Source organism: Schistocerca piceifrons, chromosome 3 (genome assembly GCF_021461385.2).
Source record: "Schistocerca piceifrons isolate TAMUIC-IGC-003096 chromosome 3, iqSchPice1.1, whole genome shotgun sequence".
NCBI lineage: Eukaryota > Metazoa > Arthropoda > Insecta > Orthoptera > Acrididae > Schistocerca > Schistocerca piceifrons.
Window position 1 is genome coordinate 67171944 of NC_060140.1, and position 17864 is coordinate 67189807.

The following is a 17864-nucleotide window of genomic DNA, read 5'->3' on the forward strand; positions in this document are numbered from 1 at the left end:
AAATAGGCATCTAAGGCAGACAAAATTTCCTCGTATGACAAAGTTGCTACGTCGCGTCGGGGAAACAATTTCACTATCACACGGTATGTGGACACACCGACACAAGAAAGCAAAAACGGCTGCCGCTCATTACCTTGAATTCTGTAGGCAGCCATGTGAAATGCAAACTGACGAGACCACTCTTGCCAGGTCTCATCGACTGCCACGTATGGTCGAAAGGGAGGTGCAACAGCGTTCAGTGGCAGCGGTAGCGAAGAAGCGGCGGCGGCCGCATCGGTTTGAATGGTACGTTGACCCTGGACGAGCTGTCCAAGGGCATCCAGTAACGCCTGCGTCTGCTGAGTCTGCAAGCGATAAAATTCGGACAGTACATCTGGAGAATGTGGCGAAGCCATGACACAAATAAATGTAAACAATCAGAACTTTAAAACGTCGTCAATGAAGCAAACAATTAATACAAACTCTTTATCCTCGTCGCCATATGTTGTATCGGTAGCTGGACCGACACTGTGAAGTGGAATGCTGAAAAAGAAAGCTTGACTAACGCTGTAGCCGATAGTGCACGCATTAAGCATACGGGCGTGAAGTCTGGAACATGAGAACTTATTAATGAATAAGAAGAAAAGTATGTAGATGCTTTGTACTTATCTTTTATTTCTCTTGAATACTCGTAAGCTATAGGCACTGATACAAATGGCTCCTTGCTAGTTCGTAGCCATTAACTTCTGATGGCTATTCTGTCTCTCGGCTAATGAGAGAGAAAGGCTTCATACAACTGGGCGATAGCTAGGTTCGCATACAACTGGTCGGTAGCTAGGTTCTCGTACAACTGGGCGGTAGCTTGGTTCTCGTACAACTGGGCGGTAGCTTGGTTCTCGTACAACTGGGCGGTAGCTTGGTTCTCGTACAACTGGGGTCGAGTCCACTCTCGTATCACGAGACCTGCCTTGGTGGTGGCGCTAGGTCTGCGATCACAGTGGCGACACGCGAGTCCGACATGTACTACATGGACCGCGGCCGATTTAAACTACCACCTAGCAAGTGTGGTGTCTGGCGGTGACACCACACATATCCTGAAACACAGCAACAGTTTACACAGACAACTAACAACAGAAGTAAACTACTACAAACAAAAGGCTTTAGTGGGAGGAAAAACGTAAGAAACGAAAACACGACACTTTGCAGCAACACACACTTTACCGCGCTGAGAGAACTGACCCAGGACACAGAACAGAAACCACACTCACGCACAAGAACCACTCCTCGATCATGCACGCAGACATAAATAAGAGAAAGAAGTTGTCAAAACTCCCGCACAGAAACATAAATAGGAAACAGAAGTTGTCAGAAGTCCCGCTACAATTTTCATAGCCTCCTCGCAATATGCGATACATTTCTCGCGACACGCACGAATTGCAAGATGGTGCAATGTTCTGGATTATGAACGTAGTGGGGAAGTTTAGTTTTTATGTGTCGAAAATTATCTGCAAGCCGTCCAACGAACGTGACTGTGCGACAAACTAAGTAAGAGCCAAGTACATACAAATACAGTATCCAGAACACTACCACAATGCTAACTGTATAACAATGACATACGTAAGTTCATGAATGAGACTTTCACCCTTCAGCGGAGTGTGCGCTGATATGAAACTTCCTCGCAGATTAAAACTTTGTGCCATACCGAGACTCGAACAGGGGACCTTTGCTTTTCGCGGGTAAGTGCTCTACCTGAGCTACCCAAGCACGACTCACGCGCCGTCCTCACAACTTTACTTCTAGCAGTACCTCGTCTCCTTCCTTCCAAACTTTACAGAAGCTCTCCTGCGAACCTTGCAGAACTAACATTCCTGAAAGAAAGGATATTGCGGAGACATGGCTTAGCCACAGCCTGGGGGATGTTCCAGAACGAGATTTTCACCCTGCAGCGGAGTGTGCGCTGAAATGAAACTTACTGGCAGATTAAAACTGTGTGCCAGACCGAGACGTAAGTTCATGTTTTTGTTTACGTTTACTAACAGCCGCCCACACAGTTGCAGATGACACGATGTATGGAGAGAAAAACGGCAACAGAAAAACACAGAAAATATTCCGCAAACAGTGACACCTTAAAACCATGTCCGCCACCGTAGGTGACGACATCGCTCCGGCTTGTCATGGCAGGGGGCCCGGGTTAGATTCTCTGCTGGATTGCAGATTTTCTCCGCTCAGGGACTGGGAGTTTTTGTCGTCTTTATCATCATCACCATCTCATCTTCATCGACGCACAAGTCGCCGAAGTGGCGTCACCTCAAAAGACTTGCACCAAGCGATCAGTTCTACCCGTCCGTAGGCACTCTCCTCTAATTTCATTTAATTTTAAAACAATGCTGTACACATTATAAATAAGGTAGTTTGAAAGAACAACAGAAAACAATATCTAAAAAAGCAAACAGTACAAATGTATAAAGTTATAAAGTGTTTTGTAACTATGCTATTTTCTGCAGATTTAGAGAAACCACTATTCAAATGGCTCTGAGCACTATGGGACTTAACTGCTGTAGTCATCAGTCCCCTAGAACTTAGAACTAGCTATACGTAACTAACCTGAGGACATCACACACATCCATGCCCAAGGCAGGATTCGAACCTGCGACCGTAGCGGTCGCGCGGTTCCAGACTGTAGCGCCTAGAACCGCTCGGCCACTCTGGCCGGCTAAACCACTATTGATGGCGATATATGCCACTGAAACTAACGTGGGGAATAAGTAAACAAATAAATAAGTAACTGAAAGTTTTTTGCATCAAGGCGGACCCACAATTCCCATACTGTTGTTTTGAATGGAAAGACGCACCAAATTCCGAGATAAAATTACTGTTCAGATTTCCACTCTTCATGTACATCTCCATATGTTAAAATTGCTATGTATCCTCTAACAGCTGGGATATCTTAAGGTAATTTGCAACCACCAGAGGTCTAGCAGCCTATACCTGTAGACTATTTAGCCGTAACTTAGTTACGTTGCCCGGGGTACACCACTTGGAGGCTAGTCTACTTCGTATGAGAACCAGAAACAATATATTACACAAACTCTCCGGAACAAGCTGGGGAGCTAAGGCATCAGTACTCAAAACAACTGCCCTCTCACTTGTATACTCTGTTGGGGAATACTGCAGCCCAGTATGGCTGAACAGCGCTCATACAGCCATGGTAGACAAGCAGCTGAATGTAGCCATGAGAAGCGTATCCGGGACAATAAAATCCACACCCACAGAATGGCTACCTGTTCTGTCTAATATTGCACCACCGAAGTTACGACGTCAAGCAGCGCTGAAAAGGGAATGGGAGAAATGCTCCAAGAATCCCGAGTTACCGCTACACCAGAACTGTGATGCCACTCAAAGGCAACGTCTTAAGTCCAGGAAACCCTCCTGGAGACTTGGATAAAGGCTTACATCTGAAGGATTCCAACCAGAAACAGCATGGCGGGAAGGAAGCTTCGCAGCCAATCCCGATTCTGCAGGTCTCATTGCTGATCCTACACGAGTTCCTCCTGGATTCCACTTACCTAGGAGGTCGTGGACCACCCTAAATCGCATACGCACCAAGCACGGAAGTAGCCACGACTTGAAGCATAAGTGGGGAATCGCTGAAAGGGCCAAGTGTGACTGCGGACACCAACAATACACCACATAGTCACAGAGTGTCCCCTACGGAAATATGCAGGAACTCTGACCAGCATACATGAAGTCTCTGAGGAAGCTATCTCCTGGCTGGATACTTTAGATATTAACCTATAGTTTTTATTACAACTTGAAGCTCTGTTTGTCAATATTACTGTTTATAAAAACCACATTTTCTCCCAGTGTTTTTTATCCATATGTATATTATTGATTTATCGATCTAATCTAAGACTTTTATTACCATAAATGAATGTAATCTATTTTCTTTGTAGTATTTGCATATTGTGTTATCAATAACATCATTGCTGTTCAATTCAATTAATGTATCCTTGATGCCAAACGAAGTAATAATAATATGTTAAAATTAATAGCATTCCGTTTAAGCCATTACGGCTGGAGTACTTCAGTTTTGAACATTGCTAAAAGTCAGAGAAAAGTGACAGTACAAAATGACTATTATACAGCGAAAAGGAACGTGTTTTAGAGGTACTTGTAGCATATTGTACCTGCTAGGAGGCGGCGGTTCGGGTCGGAGATGTAATTGAATCTGTTGACGACCTCCTGGGGAGCGTCCAGCAACTTGGCTTCGTTCCCACAGTGGCAGGCGAGGTGGGCGAAGTAGAGGAAGAGCGGCCTCTGAGTGTCGTGCTCAGCTATCAGCCTCTCCGCCTCCTCCGTGAACACGTCCGTCACGTAGCGGCCGGAGTACTGCCACGCCGTCGTCATGTTGTCGCGCATGTCGTAGCCGCTCATGTCCTGCACGTCCCAATGAACGTGGTAAGTAACACATACCGCTAAAAGCAACGCCAACACATCAAGTAATCCTACACCGCTACACTTAGCAACGACGAGAACACAGTTTCTTTAATAAAAAGGGTATTGTTTTGACGTGGAACTGACTTGCAGTTCTCATATCCTGAATTTAAACAAATGAATGTGACTTGCTAGAGTTTTAACTTACAAGGGGAGGCCACGCCGCTGGGATCACGGATTTACTTCAAACTTTCTACCCCTTTGGTAAGTCAATAAAAAAAGAACTTCCAGCATTGTAGCGCGTCAGCAATCGTAATTATCGAAATAATTATGAAAAATCCGCCTCGATTGCAAAACTACGTGGTGATTACCTAGGTTTCAGCGTGGGTAACCACGCCTTATTCAGAACAAATATAAAACATCTTGCCTAAATACGCATAGTCAAACGCTAAAATCAACACCTACAGCGGCAAGACCCCATAAAATGTTTTTACAAATACACGGCACATATGTACCAATTCAATAATATTACAGGGTTGAGATAATTTATATTATTGACTTGGTACATATGTACCGTGTATTTGTAAAAAATTTTGTAGGGTCTTGCCGTTGTAGGTGCTGATTTTAGCCTTTGACTATGCATATTTAGGCAAGCTGTTTTATATCTGTTCTGAAGAAGGCGTGGTTACCCACGCTGAAATCTAGGCAAACACCAGGTAGTTTGTGCAATCGAGGCGGATTTTTCATAATTATTCCAATAAAAATACTTAATGTGCAAGAAGTAAGCTGCACTACTCTGGCAATTCCGAGAAAATAGCAAGAAAAGTTCTACGCGTCTCTTATGTACCTGATGCATTTGTGCAAAGTTGCCGGCAGTTTCAAGGAGTTGTGGTCAAATGGTTAGCGTTCGCGCATTCTAAGAGGGTCACGGACGAAGCGACGGCTCGAGTTCCACCAACCCTTAGCTTTTAATCCATATTCCTTTCATCACTAGCCATATTGTGTAATTTATATGATATTTGAGAGATGATATAATGACAAAAAAACCATGTGAGTTTTAAGAACTTCTACTGAGTGTCAGACGTTGTTTGACTAATTACTATTTGTAATTAAATTTTCAAGATCAAGCTTGGAAAGTTCAAGGTAAACCTCGATAGATAATTATATGAATGACGCTATTCACAATAAGTAATACAGGTTGTATCAAAATGAATCACTCGATTTAAAGCAATCATGTCTATTATGCTATTTGAGGTATGTGCGTGAACATCGTACTGTCGGGAAGAGCAAACGCTAGAGTTTTACATGGTTCCTGCTAGGTATCAGCAGTGTGCACCTACTTCAGTTCCAGTAAAAATGGTGTCGGGACAACAGAAAGCGTTTTGCATTGTACGTTTTGCACAGCTCGGGTCAGTAATAACTGTTCAGCGTGAGTTTCGTACTAGCTGTGGTGTGGATCCTCCTACAGCACAGAGCATTAGACGATGGCATGAACAATTTCTAGGAGTGGGTTGTTTCTGTAAGGACAAATTGCCAGTCAGTTCCCAGTTTCTGACACAGACGTAGAACGCTTCTGCCATAGTTTCACATGGAGTCCGCAGAAATCCCATCGCCGTGCAGCTGATGTCCGTGTGGCGTGTGTTGCCTCGACGTCTATACATGACGTCTATACATGAAACCATACAAAATTCAGCTACTGCAAGCTCTTCGTGAAGGTGACAAACGACAACTTGTGGAGTTACGTAATTTCGTTCTTGGTAAGACGAAGGTTGACAATTTTCTTCCACGCTTAACCTTTAGTGACGAGGCAACATTCCATTTCAACTGAAAAGTGAAACGTCATAACGTGAGAATACCCCACCTGAAGCTGAGCAACATAATACACTCCAAAATCGAATGTGTTTTGTGCAGATTTCACGAGAAAAGGTGTACGGTCCAGTTTTCTTTGGGGAGATCACTGTTCGCCGGCCGGTGTGGCCGAGCGGTTTTAGGCGCTTCCGTCTGGAACCGCGCGACCGCTACTATCGCAGGTTCGAATCCTGCCTCGGGTACGGATGTGTGTGATGTCCTTAGGTTGGTTAGGTTTAAGTAGTTCTAAGTTCTAGGGGTCTGAGGACCTCAGAAGTTAAGTCCCATAGAGCTCAGAACCATTTGAACCATTTGAAATCACTGTTACAGGCAACACATACCTCGATATGCTTGAGAACTTTCTTTTCCCACAAGTGGAGACTGATTCGAACGACTTCATTTGCTATCTGGATGGGGAACCTCCACACTGGCGTCTGGAAGTGCTGGAAATTTTAAACCCAAGGATTACTGAACGATGGATCGGTCAACCCGCACCAAATGATTCAGCCTTACATTACTGGCCTCCGAGGTCACTGGACCTGACTGATTTCTTGTGCCGGTTTATAAAATATGTTCCTCCGCTACCAAAAACAATGAATGAACTGAGACATCAAATAGCAGCACCTGTGCAAGCTGTAACCCAAGACATACTCGCTGCAGTGTGGGAATAATTTGAATACCGCGTTGACATATGCCGTGCATCTCAAGGGGGGCATATTGAACACCTATGAAAAGGTATGAAAAAAATTTTTTGTTTCTCGCTCATCCAGAAAACAAAATTTATTGTATATGTTTATTAATTTCAGAAATATGTAGGTGCCAAATCGGACGATATTTTTTATACACCCTGCGTAGTAAGTCACAATGTGCCCGACCACAAGAGTAATGTACAATTGCTCGTCAGATGTGCTCTCCACATCGCACGTGACAGGGTGGTATTTGTCATACAGACGTGGAAAACATAAATTGAAACTTCGTGCAAAAACGCGTGTACAAAGTTTGAAAGAAATCTGTGATCCTAATGTCGTGGCCTCCCCTTCTTCAAATATGAAGAGAATGACTGAAAGGTGGAAACTAATCCGACTTGAACTAAACATTATCTGAAAGCACTGAGCATATTGCTTTCTGAGAATATTTAACTTTAATATGACTTTTCTGTGACAGAATTATGCCTCGAAAGAGAAAGCGTTTTCGCTGAACCTGTCATTATGCGCAGTGTACTGTTTGGGCTCTGTCTGTCCTACATCTTGTGGACTAGCACAGAGGCGAAATCCGCTGGAACTCTGAAAGAAAATCCATTTATATGTCCGCTCGATGCGCTTGTAGTGCCAGATGTTTCAAACATGCGTAATTACAAACTTGGGAATCCGATGAAGGAAAAGTGTCGAAAATTATTGGCTTGATTTGGAGAGATCGTTAAACAGTCGGTAAATCGTAATGGAAGCCAAATTAGCAAAGTTAGTGAGAATTCGAATTGCAGTATATATACCGATTGTGTAAGGGTATACGTGTAGACATTTTTATATATGTTACCTTCGTATGTTCACACATCAGTATGTCGGTTGTTATATCTCTGTGGCGAATAGTTCTTCTGTTCTGTATGACTACTTGCACACTGAGGTGGTTAGTAATAACACAGTCAATTAGAACACTCTGAATAAGTAATAATTTATCAATTTCAACAAAACGTATCTTTGCTCACCAGGCTCGGCTGTAGCTATGAAACTGCAAACGTCGACTTGCGATTTAGAACACACTAAATGAGCCACGATTTCTGAATGGTGAATCGATACAATTTCAGAATGACCGTACTGTCGCTTTACTCCAGCGCTAGAAAACGCAAGTTCGTAGACACTTTGTGACACTGTTCTGACGGGTTGGCGTGTAGGCACAGTTCATAGGAGACGGAAGTCTCTTCACTCCCTGCGGTTGACACGAGCTGTGTTACTGCGAGTAGGCAGCACAAAGACGTTACGCTGACAGGAACATCCTGGGAGTGGGCAGGATCCGATCTCGAACAGAACTGCCATCCTGGCCTCTGGTGACGCTATTTCAGGGCAGAGGCGTGGCGGTGTCACCTCAAAACTACGGAAGGCACTGCTGCTTCCTGGTACTAATTGGCACCTCGTGATACTGCTTCACTGTACAGTATCTCCAGTGTGGTCGATAATTCTTGCGCAGCTCTCGATACTCAACGACACCGCATTTTCCACAGACGCGCCACAAATTTTGCGACTGATTTTTTCTGCACGGTCGTACTGCATCACCAACTGGACTACACCTGTCAGTATATGCTAACCATTTGGTGTCCATGCATCCACACTTCAACTCCTGACATGCTTCCTTCACTAAAATATGCATTAATTGCTTATTATTGCCACGTGTACTTGGAGATACTAAAGAAACTATAAGCATACGACTTGTAATGGCTATAACTGTTAGTCTGCAAATGAGGTAAATATTGGTGTAATGTTATTCAGTGCACCGTCCTCAGATACCAACAGAAACAACTGCACTTACACCCGCTACATTCCTTATTGCTACCCTTCTACGAACGGAATACCTAAATGTACATTAATCACTGTTAGAAAAATCCCTGATAATACACACTTAGATATAGTGAATGACGTTATAAATACAGACCCCGACAAGCAATGATTTCCAGGAGGACCTGAAGATGGCTCAAATGGCTCTGAGCACTATGGGACTTAACATCTGTGGTCATCAGTCCCCTAGAACTTAGAACTACTTAAACCTAACTAACCTAAGGACATCACACACATCCATGCCCGAGGCAGGATTCGAACCTGCGACCTGAGCGGTCACGCGGTTCCAGACTGAAGCCCCTTTAACCGCACGGCCACACGGGCCGGCACCTGAAGTTGGTTCGAATTATTAGTCCACTACTAAACAAGTTGTGACTCAAATACTGGACTCAGGAGCGGCAACTAATTGCAATGACACAACCATAAAATGCCCAAAGTATGACTTCATTTACAATCGCTAGTTAATACAAGGAGTAGGCATGGCTACGAAAAATACAAAACCCACAAAAGGTTTACTTCTGCTGCGATAAACGACCAAGTGCTTGTCTTGACGTAGCCGCAATGTGCTTTCGAGGAATAGGTGGTCATGTCGCTAGAAAATGTACTATTAACATCCTGTTACACGAGAGGCAGGCTGGGTGCTAAATAACTGAGTTTGTTGTTACCAGTTCCACAGCGTGTAGCACGGCATCGGTCTGTAACAGGTCTTTCCTGTGTCCCGGTTATCAACAAAGTGGCTACCCACGCAGAAACTTCTACTTAGATTTCCGGGAACGGAAGGTGACGTTACATTATGTGAACATACTCACCGAATAAATGTAAAGTCTTAAGACATGTTCCCAAAGTCATGAATTACTTACACGTACATGCCCCGACTATTACTCGCCTTAGTCAGTTTGAATGTGAAAACACTCTGCTTGCCCAGTTGTGCCAACCTGTGCATAAGTTACGAAATTAAAAAAACCTTTAACTTTCTTCCAGGAAGTTGCTTTTCACACCGCTAACTGGGATAAAGCTCTGTCTACTAAATAATTTGCCCCTGATTAAGAACTTGTAATACGTCACAAAGTAGGTTACTTCCCTGGTGCTGCGTCCGTCTGGGCCGGCTGCTACTGCCTGACTGAGCTCGAATGCAATCTTACGGTACTGCTTCACACCTCTGCGGAAAGTGGAGACATGAGACGCCATTTGATATGAAACGTCTGTGAAGGATTTTGCGTGTTTATATTCCAAAATTGGGGATGGATTTCTGGTTCTTCCTTTTCTTGACGTGGTTATTATTAGTTCTGGAACGTCTTTCGTCGTCACAAACATTCCATTTTCCTATAACTGCATCCATAACAGTTCCCCTTTCTTGACCTTTCCTTCCATTACGGTCCTTGGATTGTACTTTCTGTTATTTCTCAATGTGTCAACCCGGTGGATAGAATGTTCGTTCAACTTAAGGGCTAAGGCGACGCTTGCATAGTAATTGTCGACGTAGAGGACCTGTCCGGCTTTCAACAGTGGACCCATCAACTCAGACTCGAGAACGTGTCATGAGCTTGTGGGGCAATCTGCTTTCGAGCATGCAATTTAACATTCCAGGTATAACCTCCATGAACACACGTGTGAATGGCTTGGACCATATTTCTGACGTTTATACTGACGGTTTATACTGGCGAAATCCCAACCTTCCTCTAAACGGCACTATAGTTACATTAATGCACAATTTCTTACCAGGACTACTTCGTGAAATTTATCGTTTAGTATATCAGCTAATGGTGAAATGTTGTACAGTTTGCCATTTTTGTACCCGATTATGCCCGAAAAATGTAGCATACTCAAAAGGGCTTGAAACTTGTTGCGGGGTAAAGCTTTATTCACTTCATTTTTCTATAGCATGTTGTTTGGCCAATACCTCTGCAGTATACGTTTTCGATCCAAACCAGCCCACGGAACGAATCCAAAAACCGCAGTTCTTCGTTACTGGCGTGTATCTATTGCTGTAGTTTACAGAGTTCTGTACATTTTTCGTTGACAAAACTGTCAAGAGTTCGTTGCTCGGCATAACGATTCGTCTCGGTGAGAATCATTCCAAAATCTGGACATCAAAAAGCAATCGGTAAAACTCCGTCGCATCTTCCAGTCATTTTCGTCATCACATGATTAGAATTTCTCTCATTACGGGTTGTGGTAAAGTCATTCGTATTTCCAGTTACATCCCGTATAGTAGTTGGGGAGAGAGGCAATGTGGATTGTCCAGGTCTGAAATAATTATGCTAATGCAAGTTTAGCCGCACCTTGTCTCCCAAACCATGTGTAACAATGCGGGCGTGACTGTGGCGGCTATTCTCTCTTCGTGGGTCCATCGTTTCCGAAAATCTACATTTAAAAATTCAAGTCCTCGTAGCACCAAGAGAAGGAAATTAGCTGGGTACTAGACTGCATCACTGTTGTTTATGTTTAGTGTTGTTACTAGGACTCATGGGGTTTCACGGGGCATGAACAGCTTCAGATGTTGAGTAATGACTGAAGCAAGCGGTGATACCACGAATCTGTTCGAGAGAGCGCTGTCGGGGTTTGAAAGGAGCCTCATTGTGGTTCTCCATTTAGCGGCCTGGTCAAATGGTGCTATATTCAAACTTGTAAGGCATTCAGATGTGACAGTGACGCCATTGTGGTCTGCAAGGGAACATTAAGACAGGTAAACTCGTCATGAAGGTTCCGAACGAACAAGTCTGACCGCCACAGAGGAGGATCGCCGTGTAGTCCTGCAATCACATCGTAACCCCTTCACATTTGCGACAGCCATCCGAGAATAAGTAATGGACCCCCAGCAACACTGTGTCTCCTCCATCATTGGTCGGAGACTAGCTGCACAACAGATCGACAGACACCGAGATTGGCTTCCTGGTGAAATCGTCTATTGTGACATCCGCACTTAGCTATGAATTTGCCATCATCAACATTGATGAAAAACTTCAAAATTTGTATTTAACTCATCAGAGAAAGTAATTCAATTTGGTTTTTGAAAATTAAGTTGTAGCTTCGAAACGCGTTGGATTAAAACAGTAAAATAAAATATAAGGTGTAGACAACTGAAAAGGAGACAGACAGAAGAAAGCAAACTGTTTACTATTTCAAAAGTAATCGCCATATCTGTCAATAAATTCATCCATGAGTGATACTGTCAATGTCTTCGTGGTAAAAGTTTGTGGTTGTCTATGGAGCCATGATTGTAACCAGACTTTCACTTCTTCATCCGAAGCAAATCTACGGCCACGAATAGCTGTCTTCAGGGCTACGAAATGTTCTGCAGCGCATTCGGAAAAGAGCCTTTCAACCATATGGGGCCGTCTGGATGCCACCCACGCGGACTGATATTGCGAGCTACCCGCTAGCACCGCCCATCACAGCAACATTGTTCTGAGCACTTTGGTGCATCGGACGGTAGCCACATCAGAGTCAGAAAACCTGTCCAAGGACTGAGCCATTTGCGAAAAGGCTCAAAGAAAACGCCTTGAATGAACACAAAATCCTGCCACCCATTTCACCAAACACTTCAATGAATCTTTTGTGTTTAGGGGTTGTGGCTGAGTAATCGGAAACATTAGCCGATCCCTAAAGGGGCGTAACGTCGATTCTGTCTTCAGGTGTCCTACAAAACTTACGAGGTCTGTGGAAGATCACGTAGGCCTCAGAATGCAGGAATATACAAAATCACGCACGGATGTGGAGACTTTCACACCGGGCAGAATACGCGCACAATTCAACAGTGCCGTATAGGCCACGGCAGATATTACCACCTACGACTCGCATTGGGGAGGACGACGGTTGAAACAGGCTTCGGACCATCCTGATTTAAGTTTCCAGTGATTTCCCTAAATCTATTCACGCAAATGCCGGAATGGTTCCTTTGCAAGGACACTGCCGACTTCCTTCCCGTTCCTTCCCCAATCCGATGGGACCGACGACCTCGCTGTTTGGTCCCAAATCAACAAACCACGGACGGTAACCTAAGAAATCAGCGGCAGAAGAACATGATTTAAAAAACAGGCAGTGAATTACATTCCATGAAACATCTACTATTACGTGGGCAAATGTATTAAGGTATAGAGTCGTAAAACAAGCTCAAACCTGAATGAGATTTTCACTCTGCTGCGGAGTGTGTGCTGATATGGAACTTCCTGGCAGATTAATACTGTCTGCCGGTCCGTGACTCGAACTCAGCACCTTTGCCTTTCGCGGGCAAGTGCTCTACCATCTGAGCAATCCAAGCCCGACCCACGCCCCGTCCTTCCTTTCAGGAGTGCTAGTTCCGCAAGGTTCGCAGGAGAGCTTCTGTAATGTTTGGAAGGTAGGAGACGAGATACTGCCAGAAGTAAAGCTGTGAGGATAGGGTATGAGTCGTGCTTCGGTAGCTCAGATGGTAGACCACTTGCCCACGAAAGGGAAAGGTCCCGAGTTCGAGATTCGGTCCTGGCACACAGTTTTAATCTGCCAGGAAGTTTCATATCAGCGCACACTCCGCTGCAGAGTGAGAATCTCATTCGTGAAACGTCCCCCAGGCTGTGGCTAAGCCATGTCTCAACAACATCCTTTCTTTCAGGAGTGCTAGTTCTGCAAGGTTCGCAGGAGAGCTTCTGTAAAGTTTGGAAGGTACAAGACGAGATACTGACAGAAGTAAAGCTGTGAGGACGGGGCGTGAGTCGTGCTTGAGTAGCTCAGATGGTAGAGCATTCGCCCGCGAAAGGCAAAGGTGCCCAGTTCGAGACTCTGTCCGACACACAGTTTTAATGTGCCAGTAAGCTTCAAGCTCAAACCACTTGATGGGACCGGAAACTCGATAGATTTTTATCAGGACATGATAAATATTCGTGGCAGAGTTGTAACAGTAATGGTAATAGTAAAATGGATCTTACGCCAGACTGAACTACGAAGTCGTAGTAGCCGACCATGCCGTTCCAGTAGCCGAAGTGTGTGTCGAACCCTCGGTATGCCGGCGTGTAGTTCTTGGCGTGGTGGCCGAGGTGCCACTTGCCGATTGCCCTGGTGACGTAGCCCAAGTCCTGCAGGTACTGCGGCAGGATCTTGCCCTCTGGCAGGGCGCTCAGGTCGGTGGCTCCTATCACGTGGGCCTGCATACCTGTCGGCAAGTAAATAAGATTAGTCATGCAATGCAACTGCGGTAACACAAAATATTTGCGTGCAGTTTTCTTTTTGTAAGATCATCTTGTATTCTGTCGCATGTGAGCGACAGACATAAATGAACTATATAAGGAAAGTAGGCACAAGTGGCTGGCGTCGGCCATTTTGCGTTCATCGCGCTGCTGCTAATACGCTGACCACATCAGTATACACTGATAGCCAAAACATTATCACCACTGACCACCGCGACATTGGATGCCGTCTAGTGGCGTTGAGGGCTTATGACGCGGTAACAAAAGTAAGTAAGCGTAGCAAACACGGACGGGGGTCACCCCTGCGCGAAGGGACAATCCAATAAGATAAGCGATTTTGACAAAGGGCAGATGATTATTATGGAGCCTCTGAACGAGTATCTCGAAAACTACGAAGCTGGTCGAATTTTCACGTGGTACTGTCGTGAGCATCTACGGGAAGACGGAGGAGGACAGTGGAACTACCACTACGCGCTAAATGGTTGGACGTGGGGTCCGGACGCTTTTCTGCTCTGTAAAATTGGATAGATGGTGATCTGCGGCATCTCCACCGAAAGAGCACAATGCTGCTTCACGCACAAATATTTCCGGAACGCGCCGTTCGTCGCACATTGTTGAACATGAAGCTCCGCGCAGACGACCCCTATGTGTTCACATGTCGGACGAACGAGAGCGTCAGTTACAATTGCAATGAACACGGCACCAACGGGATTCGAACGTCAATGAATGGGAACGTGTTGGCTCTTCAGGTGGTCAACATTTTTTTCTACACTAGGTTACTGGTCGTCTCCACAAACGCCGTCGTTTGGGTGAACGGCGGCTCAAAACTTGCACCGCGAGACGGCCACACGATGGTGGTAGCGGTATTATGCTATGGGAGACATTCTCCTGCGGTCGTGGGACCTGTGGTAGTAATCAAAGATAAGTCTACAGCTACGAACTACCTGCACCCCTTCATGCTTGATGTCTTCCCCGACGGCGATATCATGTTTCATCAGTGTAACTGTGTCTCGGAGACTACTTCTGCCTGATGTAAATCCTTTTGAATCCATCAGAGTTGCTATCGGGCGCCATCATCGCGTGGGCAAATCAGCAGCCTGTTATTTACGCGAATTAATTTAACTGTGCGTCGACATTTAATGCCACCTATGTCCACAAACCTACCAACAAACTAGGGATCAATTATGTATTTCGTTCCAAAGATGAACAAACAAGCTACTAAGCAGGTGGTCATAATGTGCTGCCACATCAGTGTACGTTAACCGTTTCTCTTAGTGAATAGAGCTCACTTTGTAGAGTATTAACTTGATACTAGTCTCGAATCCTCAATGGTAACAATGTAAACAAAACGGGTCGAGAAACATACTTTACGACGAAGATAAATCCCAGTTCTCATCCTGCTGTAATTTATTGACAGCGACTGTGATAGATTTGGCTCTAGGTGTTTCTGTATAGAAGTAAAATATCTGGTGCTGTCATGCATCTCCTCAAATTAATCATTCGAGTCTCCAGCAACAGTTAGCAAGTGTTAAGTCGGAGACCATAGGTTTTACAATTAAAAATTTTCAAGATAGGAATAGGACTCATGCTCTCAGGGTACTGTACAAACGTAACACTAGAACACTAAAGGAACAAAAACCTTAAACTGCAGCTAAACCCTCCTAAATGTTACTACTTGATGTTTTGTTAAAAGGAAGTCATGTGTAGGTGATGCATTAGTTAATTACACTTACTAGATCTCCAATCGTATGTTACATACCAAATGAAGTACAAAATATCCTGTCTTATACCTTACTACAGTCGTAAATTTATGACGTTTTAGGAAATCTAGGCCAACGTCCTTGCCGCAGTGGTAACACCGGTTCACGACAGATCACCGAAGTTAAGCACTGTTGGACCTGGCTAGCACTTGGATGGGTGACCATCCGGATCTGTCGAGCGCTATTGACAAGCGGGGTGCACTCAGCCCTTGTGAAGCCAACTGAGGGCTACTTGACTGAGAAGTAGCGGCTCCGGTCACGAAAACTGACAACGACCGGGAGAGCGGAGTGCTAACCACATCCATTACATACTCGCATCCAGTGACGCTTATCGGTGGGGATGACACGGCGGTCGGTCGGCACCGTTAGGCTTTCCGAGGCCTGTTCGGATGGAGAGTAGACTAGGGTGAGTTTATTCATCCCGGGATACGAGAAAGTCGAAGAATTTTGCCTGTAGTCTACATTGATACTGGCAATATATCAGAGCCGAAAATTTCAGGACTTTAAAGAAAGTTTTTGTTGTGGATTGGCAGGACAGCCAATCCACTATGAGGAAGCCGAAAGGCACGCGTTTAAGCTCACGCAGGCTGGCGTGAGGTCTGGAACAGGACAAGGGATTGAGACTAGCAAAAAAGGTACGTAGCTTCTGGAATACTTAACTTTAATCCATACTTGGTGAACAACGCTCTTGACGGTACATGTTTTACAGCATCAATAGTAACTGGTAATGGCGCCTTGCTAGGTCGTAACAAATGACGTAGCTGAAGGCTATGCTAACTATCGTCTCGGCAAATGAGAGCGTAATTTGTCAATGAACCATCGCTAGCAAAGTCGGCTGTACGACTGGGGCGAGTGCTGGGAAGTCTCTCTAGACCTGCCGTGTGGCGGCGCTCGGTCTGCAGTCACTGATAGTGGCGACACGCGGGTCCGACGTATACTAACGGACCGCGGCCGATTTAAAGGCTACCACCTACCAAGTGTGGTGTCTGGCGGTGACACCACAGTTTTAATTTTAAGTTAGGAGGTGAATAACAATGATAAAAGAAACATTTTTTGTCTTATATAATTACAAATTAACATGCTTGAAAATCTGACTTTGCGTTGTACTCTGAAACTTTCTTGCCAAATTTCATGATTCCAGGATAACGGGAAATGCTCTAGGGGGTTTGATGCTGGGTTTCCAAGTTTCAAGGTACGTCACGTAAATGACAGTAAATTTTGATGTCACTCACTTGAAAGCTTCAATTCTTCCACCGCCAAGGGACTGTAGACCTTAGTATGTCGCACAGATTTCACCTATCCGTTCCCGACAAAAAAGTTTTTTAACAGTCCGACAGACAGACATACAGGAAAGTGATTTTATAAGGATTCCGCTTTTACCGAATGAGGCAAGGAACCCCAAAAATCACAGCTGTAGGAGAAGCATCAGAATTCTGGAATAACGTACCTTCACGAAATTTAAAAGACACTATGTGAAACAATCCATTTAACAGTACAGAAACAATGCTCCTCTGGCAAAAAGGTTTAGTTACGAAATCAGATATTAAAAGTTCTGCTGTAAAGTTCCTTAATACACAGCTTTCATAAACCTTCATTTATTACCAAGCCAGAGTACTGTACTAATGAACGATTTAAATAGTCATCCGGTCAATTCCTGATGCAGATTGTCTTTCTAACGACTTCCATGGCAACAAAAATATTATTTTCAGTATTTCATTATTCAGCGAACTTTGAAATTTAAAATGCTACCATAATCTCTTCGTGAAGAGGTATAATCTTACGTTACTGGTTTAACGTTATAATCACGTATTAAAGTTAGTGTGTATCTATCTCGAGGCATCATTACCCAAGGCGCGAAGATTACCCAAATTATTTACGTTCACTTTGTGAGTTCCAACAAAATTCAGACATTTTCTGAGATTTTTTGGAAGGTTTTCCTCACTGGCACCCCCCATTACATAGTGAAAAGCAAAACCCTTATCGCTGACTACATTTTCACGGATAACGCAGTAAAACTTCAGCATCAGGCAAGATGTTTTAATTTATTATTTCTTTATTTGCTTCACATTCTTCAGACAGTACCTACATACACTGCTGAAAGTACATGCGAAACATTATCCTTGTATGTCACATAT

General features: G+C 44.4%; 1 protein-coding gene across 1 annotated transcript in view; it reads right to left on the reverse strand.

Moving 5' to 3' along the window:
* LOC124788395 (arylsulfatase B-like) overlaps positions 1-17864 on the reverse strand; it is an 87744-nt gene that overhangs the window by 47104 nt on the left and 22776 nt on the right. Inside the window, exons 3-4 of the mRNA XM_047255661.1 lie at positions 13712-13935; positions 4167-4416 (exon numbers count right to left, since the gene is read on the reverse strand). Of these exons, the coding sequence (XP_047111617.1) occupies positions 4167-4416; positions 13712-13935 (474 nt within the window). The remainder of the gene's footprint in view (positions 1-4166; positions 4417-13711; positions 13936-17864) is intronic.